This window comes from Scomber scombrus, unplaced genomic scaffold, assembly GCF_963691925.1.
Source record: "Scomber scombrus unplaced genomic scaffold, fScoSco1.1 SCAFFOLD_353, whole genome shotgun sequence".
Taxonomy (NCBI): Eukaryota; Metazoa; Chordata; class Actinopteri; order Scombriformes; family Scombridae; genus Scomber; species Scomber scombrus.
In genome coordinates this window covers 15,001-24,772 of record NW_026910177.1, presented here as the reverse complement: position 1 = coordinate 24,772, position 9,772 = coordinate 15,001, and the positions used below count along the sequence as shown (strand labels likewise).

The 9,772-nt window shown below is 39.6% G+C and overlaps 1 protein-coding gene across 1 annotated transcript in view; it reads left to right on the top strand.

Moving 5' to 3' along the window:
* Window positions 1–3,218: 3,218 nt before the first annotated feature.
* Window positions 3,219–9,772, top strand: part of LOC133976779 (uncharacterized) — a gene marked incomplete at its 5' end in the record, with an annotated part of 18,362 nt that continues 11,808 nt past the window's right edge. The window contains 7 exons of the mRNA XM_062414977.1: window positions 3,219–3,283; window positions 3,400–3,506; window positions 4,232–4,334; window positions 4,601–4,700; window positions 6,127–6,166; window positions 7,024–7,075; window positions 7,478–7,586. Of these exons, the coding sequence (XP_062270961.1) occupies window positions 3,219–3,283; window positions 3,400–3,506; window positions 4,232–4,334; window positions 4,601–4,700; window positions 6,127–6,166; window positions 7,024–7,075; window positions 7,478–7,586 (576 nt within the window). The remainder of the gene's footprint in view (window positions 3,284–3,399; window positions 3,507–4,231; window positions 4,335–4,600; window positions 4,701–6,126; window positions 6,167–7,023; window positions 7,076–7,477; window positions 7,587–9,772) is intronic.

The window sequence follows — 9,772 nt, the reverse complement described above, 5'->3', positions numbered from 1 at the left end:
AAACATGAATCCGTCAAACTCCCAACGTTGAACTTTCTCCGAACTCTTCTTCACCGATAACGACTTCTTCTCCTTCTTCATTCACGTCGTTTTTTAATTAATTGATTCATGAAGAAAGTTTACCCCCCCCCCCCCCCCCCGCTGCCAGATGATATATTTTATGTATACACTTTAAATTCCTGAATATTTCGACACTCAGCAGGAGCGTCGACATTGACCCAGTTCTCTCAGCGAATGTATATCTGAGTGTGAGAGAAATGTTATATTAAAGCAACTCTCACACACTTCTTTCCTCCCTTCCTTCCTTCCTCCCTTCCTTCCTTCCTTCCTTCCTTCCTTCCTTCCTTCCTTCCTTCCTTCCTTCCTTCCTTCCTTCCTTCCTTTCTTTCCTCCCTTCCTTCTTTCATCCCTCCCTCCTACCTTCCTTCCTTCCTTATTTCCTCCATCCTTCCTTTCCTTCCTCCCTTCCTTCCTTCTTCCTTCCTCCCTCCTTTCCTTCCTTATTCCTCCCTTCCTCTTTTCCTTTCTCCCTCCCTCCCTCCCTCCTACCTTCCTTCCTTCCTTTCCTTTCTCCCTTCCTTCTTTACTTTCCTCCCTTCCTTCCTCCCTCCTTTCCCCCCTTCCTTCCTTCCCTCCATCCTTCCTTCTTCCTCCTTTCCTTCCTTCTTCCTCCCTTCCTTCCTTAACTCGAGGACAACAGGAGGGTTGGAGGCTGAATTACAGTAAATTGATGTAATTTTCTTAAACTTAACAGACTTTTCTATTATCTGCCACATTACTGATGATTATTAATATAAAATATCCTTGCGTAAATATTTAGTGAAAGCACTGATAGTCATCCCTACTACAATAGCGTCAAAATATCGATATTGAGGTATTTGGCCAAAAATATTATTATAATTATCTATGAATAAAAAACAACATATATGTATTGAACTTGAAAAAGGATTAAATATACATAAAGTGCCACCTATATACAATTAAGAAAAAAATGTGTATATCAGACAATATATTCACTGATACTGATTTATCTGTGATAGCTCAATATCAGCCGATAATACGGCTCTAATTAAAACAGCTTATAAAGTCAGTTTCACTGTTGTGTCTACAGCAGTTTTTCTCTGTGTTTCATTTCTAGAATTGCTTAATAATGTATAATAATGTTAAACGTACATAATTAAAGTTACTTGTTTAATAAAGCAGCCGTCGTATCTGTGAATTTTTCCACTTTAAAACTTCTCTAGTTAGTAGCAGAAAAGTGTGAAAAGTGGGTTCCTCCTTTTCTGCTACGGAGCCAAAATGGCGACCGTTGAGGGCGAGAAGTTTCCATAGTTTCACACTCAACTTTTTGGCCGTTTTGATTAACGATGGGGAAAATATCGATATACAGCATTGCATCGTGATATTTTGCGTGGTTATATTATATCAATACACAGACGCCAAGCATCGATCTTTTATTATATAAATTGCAAATGAAAAATTTAAGTTTTTGGTCCTAGAATAATAAAATCAATTGCTTCTTCAGGCCACTAGAGGGCTCTAGTTAGTTTTCTGGTGACGGTCAGCGTGCAGGAGGAAGTTTTCCTTTAGGGAGATAAGATGCAGTTGAAAAAAGGTAATGAAATGGAATATATCGCAATATATTTAATAATCGCAGTAATATCGTATCGTGACACAAGTATCGTGATAATCTCTGGTAGATAGATAGATAGATAGATGGATGGATGGATGGATGGATGGATAGATAGATAGATAGATAGATAGATAGATAGATAGATAGATAGATAGATAGATAGATAGATAGATAGATAGATAGATAGATAGATACTTTATTGTGTCCGAGCTTCTCAGTGTGAACGCACTTCTGACCTCAGAATATTAAGAAGTGTAAGAAGAACAAGAAGAATCTTTTTTTAGCGCCTCGTTGGGTGAAACTGTTTTTTCCGATAAGCGCCAGTCGCCGGTTCATCCTCGTCGTGGGAGTTCTGGATCGCCTCCGCAGCAGAATGTCTCCTTTCACAAGCCAGGAGTTGAACTTGTGAACTTTTAGCCCCTTCTGTTGCTTAAAAACTGTAAATATTTCAGTCAAAGCTGAGCCTCCGTTGAACTCCTCAGCCCCTGCTTGACCACTGGACAACCCCCCCCACACACCACTCTCCCCCCTCCCTCGTTCTCATCAGCAGTTTATTTTCTAACCGAGTCGGGAACGTGACCTGGACATGAACCGGAGGAGAGTCTGTCGTCTGGTTCAGAGCCGGGGTGAACAAAGTGCAGCGTGATGTTTTTTAACACACTTAGGAGCAGAGTTTAGGAGTCAGTGGCAGTGATGAGCGTCGCCGTGGTTACGGATAATTATGCGCTGGTTTGGTCCATGAAGGAGGATGAAACTTTCTGTTGACCGTAGGGCTGCAGCTATCGATTATTTCAGCTATTAATTGAATAAATTCTTTTGCCTTATTAAACAGCTCTGTCTCTCAAAATCTACTTATACAGGAGGTCAAACATGAGGCCCGAGGGCCAGAACCGGCCGTCCTTCATCCCATTCCTTCATTCTTTTCTTCCTTCTTGTCTTCTTTTCCTTCCTTATTTCCTTCCTTCCTTCTTTTCCTTCCTTCCGTCCTTGCTTCCTTCCTTCTATCCTTCGTTCTTTCCTTCCTCCATTCTTTTCCTTCCTTCCTTCATGTCTTCTCGTCCTTCCTTCCTTGCTTCCTTCCTTCTTTCCTTCCTTCATTCTTTTCCTTCCTTCATGTCTTCTCGTCCTTCCTTCCTTGCTTCCTTCATTATTTTCCTTCCTTCCTTCTTTCTTTGCTTCCTTCCTTCCTTCTTTCATGTCTTCTCGTCCTTCCTTCCTTGCTTCCTTCATTATTTTCCTTCCTTCCTTCTTTCTTTGCTTCCTTCCTTCCTTCTTTCATGTCTTCTTGTCCTTCCTTCCTTCCTTCCTTCTTTCCTTCCTTCATTCTTTTCCTTCCTTCATGTCTTCTCGTCCTTCCTTCCTTCCTTCCTTCCTTCCTTCCTTCCTTCCTTCCTTCCTTCCTTCCTTCCTTTCCTTTCTTCCTTCCTTAATCAAAACCATTAAAAACACGTCAGAAAATTGTGAAAAATGAAAAAAGTAATGTTTGATTTTGTTCCACCAAAGGTACAAAACACCAAGATATTCAAGTTTACCATGATATAGGTCGAAGAAATGCAACTAATTCTCTGTGTGTGTGTGTTTTCAGGTGTGGACGGAGGCGCTGTGCAGGTCACAGGTGCTAGAGGCGTCGCTCCGTCACACGACTACAAGGTGAGAAACATCATCGGTCAGATGATGATGTCATAGTTTAACCTCCCATTAATTGTTTGGATGATGGTTAAACTGTTTGAGGATGATGATGCAGACTCTTCCCCTCTCATCTCCAGGTTTGCGCCACCTACATGGACGGTTTCAGGGCGACGGCAGTTTGTCCAGTCGGAGGACCAAGAGCCGCAGATAAGGCCCGACGGACCGCAGAGAGCATCATCAAACGGTGAGCGGTAAAAAGAAGCCAAAGAAATTCAATTTACTGTCAAAGTAGACGAAGAAAAGCCTTAAAACCATAGACTGTATATAAGAAATGGACGTAACATCCGTGACGTCACCCATTGGTTTGTGGACTGCTGCTCGGAGGCCAATAGTATCGGATCTGAGCAGCGCCATCTTGAAAATTTCAGGTGCATGCTGGGAAAAATAAAAACATGGATTCTACTTATATGGGCATCAGGAGGAGCATGAGGCGCCCTCCTGAACCTGTGAACCAATCAACCTGTCAATCACGACGTAGCCACGCCCTAATGCATACCCTGCTTTATCGTCACATATAAAATCAGGGAGGCCAAAATGTCCCAAATGAACATCATACTGCATTGAAGAAGGCTTTAAACTAGCGATTGAGACCATAAACACATTTTGAAAACGTTTACTGAGGTTAGAAATCAAGTGAGAAGTTGGTGAATTCTCCATTGACTTGTATAGAGACGGAAGTCCTTTTGACACCAAAACGGTCGCCCCCTGGTGGCCTTTTGATAGAATGCAGTTTTAAGTTACTTCCACGTTGGCATCATTTCAGAGGACCAGAACTCCCCGCCTGATTAAACCCAATGAATATTTGGCTTTTTTATTAATTAAAAAATTTATTAAAGCCAAACTTTATTTTGTGTGTGTTTGTGTGTGTTTGTGTGTGTTTGTGTGTTTTCATGTGTGTGTGTCTTGCAGGTCGAAGCGGCTCTTTAAGCAGTTGGGTTTTGAAGATTTCAACTCTGTTAACATCCAGGTCCTCGGATCCGAAGACACGTACGGCTCCAACGCTCACACCAAGGTAACACACACACACACACACACACAGTAAAAACACGTTAAGACTGTTTCACTCCTTCTTGCCTTGAGGCAGCAGGAGTATTTTCCAGTAATAATAATAAATAATAGTAATGATAATAATAAAAACACCACGTGCACCCAGCAGATTTTAACGTGTTGTTTTGTGTGTGTGTGTGTGTGTGTGTTGTGTGTGTGTGTTGTGTGTGTGTGTTGTGTGTGTGTGTGTGTGTGTGTGTGTTTTGTGTGTGTGTGTGTGTGTGTGAGCAGGGCTCCAGAGAAGCCGTGCTCTGGATGTCCGTCCATCATAAACAGAAGAAAGCTCTTGAACTCTTCGCCAGAGAAGTCGCTCCTGCAGGGACGGGCATGGGTACGACACACACACACACATAGACACACACACACACACACACACACACACACACACACACACATAGACACACAGATACACAGATACACACATTCACATAGACACACACACACACACACACACACACACACATAGACACACAGAGACACACACACACACTGAAACACATAGACACACACACACATAGACAAACACACACAGAGACACACACAGAGACACACACACACACTGAAACACATAGACACACACACACATAGACACACACACACAGAGACACACACACACACTGAAACACATAGACACACACACACATAGACACACAGATACACACATTCACATAGACACATGCACACATAGACACACACGCACGTTTTTGGGGGAAACAGGAGGCATTCTGATAGCGTTGCTATAGCAACCGAGGTCAGACATGTGTTTGACTGTTTCCCCTGATCGCAGTATAAAGGTAACAGGAGTCAGAGGTTTGATGTTGTGTTGGATGGAGGACGTCTAAGTGATGTTTTGTCTTTAGACCAGCAGACTAAACTCAGTGTTGTAGATGTGTTGGATCTATTTGGGTAAAACTCAACCTGTGTTATTATCTGTGAGGTTTAAAGAAGGACAGAAACTTCAGAGCTGAATGAGCATCACAACATAACTTCTACTGATCATTCATTCACTTCATTCACAAGTAAATAAACCTTTTCATTAGGGATGCTTGATATTGACTTTTCTGCCGATATCCGATATTCCGATTAATCTGATAGTTGTTTGTTTGGTCTGAAAAATGGTGAAAAATGATGATCAGTCTTTCTGAAAAGCTGAAGATTGATTCTTGTTTTATCCATAACTCAGAAATATAAAGTTTACAGTCAGAGGGGATGAACGAAACCAGAAAATATTCACATGTAAGAAGCTGAATCAGACTATTATACTTTTTTTTTTTAGCTTAAAAATGAAAAACAAACGAATTATCAAAATAGTTGCAACTTAATCTAATAATCAGGATCCATAAATGAGCTGGATGCTTGTTTAAGTGTTTTTTAAGGAGTCTGTCGTAAAAAGAAAAGAAGAAAATATGCAGAGACACACACCCACACATACACACACACACACACACACACACAGAGTAAAGAGGGAGTATCTGTCAGCCTTCGTGTTGCTGCTGATAAAGAGGTTTATTTAGATTTGTGTTTATGGTGATGATGAGTTCATCTCGGCCACACACACACACACACACACACACACACACACACACACACACACACACACACACACACACACACACACACACATGAACTCTGTGTGACTCCTGCTGCTGTCTCATGTTGTCCGTGGTGATGAACTGAAAGTAGCACAGGAAGCTAAACTGTAAAAAAAAAAAAACTAAAAACTTTTCTCTTTTTTCTTTCTTTTCTGTCATTCTCAGCTCCTGGACTCACCGGCATCGTGGGCGGTCGACCCCGAGTGTGAGTGCAGACGGGTTTGATTCCCAGTTACGATGTTTTAAAAGCAAACATCCGTTTAATAAAAACATTAAAGCACAGAATAAAAAGAAGATGAGCAAAGTTAAACATGATACAATAACAGCAGTGGTTATTTTATTTTATTTTATTTTATTTTATTTTATTATAATTTTATATTATATTATATTTTATTATATTATGTCATATTATATTATTTTTTTTTATTTTATTGTTGTATATATTATATTTTATTGTGTTGTATTATATTTTATTTTATTATATTTTATTTTATTTTATTTTTGTATTTTTTATTATATTATATTATTTTATATTATATTATATTTTATTATTTTATATTATATTTTATTTTATTATTTTATATTATATTATATTTTATATTATATTTTATTATTTTATATTATATTTAAATTTTTTATATTATATTTTATTATTTTATATTATATTATATTATATGATAGTACATTTTATTATATTATATTGTATTATATTATATTATAGTATATTTTATTTTATATTTTATATTTTATTTCATTTTATTATTTTATATTATATTTTATTTTATTATATTTTATATTATAGTATATTTTATTATATCATGTTATGTTATATTATATTTTATTATATTATATTATATTATATTGTATTATATTGTATTATATCATATTATATTATATTGTATTAAATTTTATTATTTTATTTTACATTTTATTTTATTATATTATATTATATTATATTATATTATATTATATTATATTAAATTATATTATATTATATTATATTATATTATATTATATTATATTATATTTATAACTAATCTTCTATCTTTGTTGTTTTTAAAGGTCTCCGGTCCTGAAGCCGTTTTTCTTCTTGCAGCCCAAATCTGAGCTGAAAGTGAGTTGTGAAATTTGTATTACACAAAAAAAAAAAAAGAGAGAAAAAGAAAAAGAGCTGAGTTGTCACATTTTTTATGATTGATTAAGAAATTTCAACAAAGAAGGAACTTTATTGAGACACAATGAGGTCAACCACATGTCAGGAATCAGGGTTTTTTATGCTGTTTGATTAATTACGTGATTTTGTCTCTCTTGGCGAACACAAAGGTCAGAAGTATCAAACAGTCATGACCCTTTTTTTTCTGATTGGTCACCAAAACCTTATCAACCAAAATCCCTCAACATCTGCACTCAAAGATTAGTGGAACTGAAAATAAGGAAGCTTCGATGATGAAAAGAGGAAATAAAAGCTGTTTTTAGGGCGTTGGTCAGTTTAAACACATGAATCACGTCTCTGCAGGTCGATGTTCACATGGATGCAGAACTGATGGAGTCTTTCTCTGAGACGGGACCAGATGCATCGGACCAGGAAGCCACTCCCCCCTCTGCAGAGGATTTCCAAGACAGAGGTGAGTTACTGTGTGAACACAAACACACACACGGTCAATTAGAGTCCGAGAGCAGGTTGGGGAGGTTCTGCAGGAGGTTTGCAGAAGGCTCCCAACAGTAGCTTAAATTGTCATTGAGGGGGTTCAAGGCATTTAAAGCGGCTGTGAAGAGGTTTCTGGGACCCTTAAGGAGGCTGTAGAGTACCTAAAGGGGTACTAAGCATCATTAAGCCACTTCAGCAGTCCTTGAGGTGGGTTCAGGGGCGTCTAAAGCAGCTTCAATTGTCATTGAGCTCCTTTTAAGGGGGGCTTGAATGGTCATTGTGAAGGTTCATTGGGATCTTGAAGGAGTTCTAGGAGTAATTCAGGAAGATTTCAGAGTTCTTGAGGTGGTCCCAAGGCTCCCAGAAGATGCTTAAATGGTCATTGAGGGGGTTCAAGGCATTTAAAGGGGCTGTGAGGAGGTTTCTGGGTCTCTTAAGGTGGTTACAGGGTCTCTTAAGGAGGCTCTAGATGGCCTAGATGGGTTTTTTAAGCATCCTTAAGCTACCTCTGCAGTCATTGAGGTGGGTTCAGGGGTGTCTAAGGTAGCTTAAATAGTCATTGAGCTCATTTTAAGGGGTCTCAAAGGATCAATGTGGAGGTTCAGAGGGTTCTAGGAGTTATTCAAGATGATTTCAGAGTATTCGAGGTGGTTTCAGAGCTCCCAACAGTAGCTTAAATGGTCATTGAGGGAGTTCTAGGCATTTAAAGGGGCTGTGAGGAGGTTTCTGGGACCCTTAAGGTGGTTACAGGGTCTCTGAAGGAGGCTCTAGAGGGTCTAGAGGGGGTACTAAGCATCCTTAAGCCAGGTGGGTTCAGGGGCACCTGAAGTAGTTTAAATTGTCATTGAGCTCCTTTAAGGTGTTTCAAATGATCATTGTAGAGGTTCAGAGGGATCTTGAAGGAGTTCTAGTAGTAATTCAAGAAGATTTTCGAGGGTATTCAAGGTGGCTTCTTAAGTCGGGGAGGGAGATCTAAACATCAATGAAGAGGTTTTAGGATCTCAAATGGTTGTTAATGGAGTTTTAATTTGTCCTTAATGTTCTTTATAATGTTCTAAATATCCTAGAAGAGGTTTCTGGAGTCCTTGAGGTGGGTTCAGGGGTGCATGAAGTAGCTTAAATTGTCATTGAGCTCCTTTAAGGTGTTTCAAATGGTCACTGTGGAGGTTCAGAGGGATCTTGAGGGAGTTCTGGGATTCTTCTGAAGATTCATTGAGGTCCCAGAAGATGTTTAAATGCTCATTGAGGGGGTTCAAGGTTCTGTTAAGCGGGTTTCTGGGACCTGTGAGGTGGTTATAAGGTTCCTTGAGGAGGCTCTAGAGGGCCTAGTGGGTACTAAGCATCCTTAAGCCACTTCAGCAGTCCTTGGAGTGGTTTCATGGTCCACTGATAAGGCTTAATGGCCCTTGAAGGGGTTCTAGGAGTCATTCAGGACATTTTAGTGGTCATGAAGACGTTTCTTGAGTCTTTGAAGGGGCTTCAGGAGTCCTGGAGGGAGATCTAAGTATCCATGAAGAGGTTTGAGGATCTCTAATGGTTGTTAATGGGGCTTGACTGGTCCTTGAAGAGATTCCAGAGTTCCTTTAGGAGGTTTAGATAGTCTCTGAAGAGGCTCCAGAGTTCCTTTAGGAGGTTTAGATAGTCTCCGAAGAGGCTCCAGAGTTCCTTTAGGAGGTTTAGATAGTCTCTGAAGAGGTTCCAGAGTCCTCTAGGAGGTTTAGATAGTCTCTGAAGAGGCTCCATGGGTCCTTTAGGAGGTTTAGATAGTCTCTGAAGAGGCTCCAGAGTTCCTTTAGGTGGTTTAGATAGTCTCTGAAGAGGCTCCAGAGGTCCTTTAGGAGGTTTAGATAGTCTCTGAAGAGGCTCCAGAGGTCCTTTAGGAGGTTTAGATAGTCTCTGAAGAGGCTCCAGAGTTCCTTTAGGAGGTTTAGATAGTCTCTGAAGAGGCTCCAGAGGTCCTTTAGGAGGTTTAGATAGTCTATGAAGAGGCTCCAGAGGTCCTTTAAGAGGTTTAGATAGTCTCTGAAGAGGCTCCAGAGGTCCTTTAGGAGGTTTAGATAGTCTCTGAAGAGGCTCCAGAGTTCCTTTAGGAGGTTTAGATAGTCTCTGAAGAGGCTCCAGAGGTCCTTTAGGAGGTTTAGATAGTCTCTGAAGAGGCTCCAG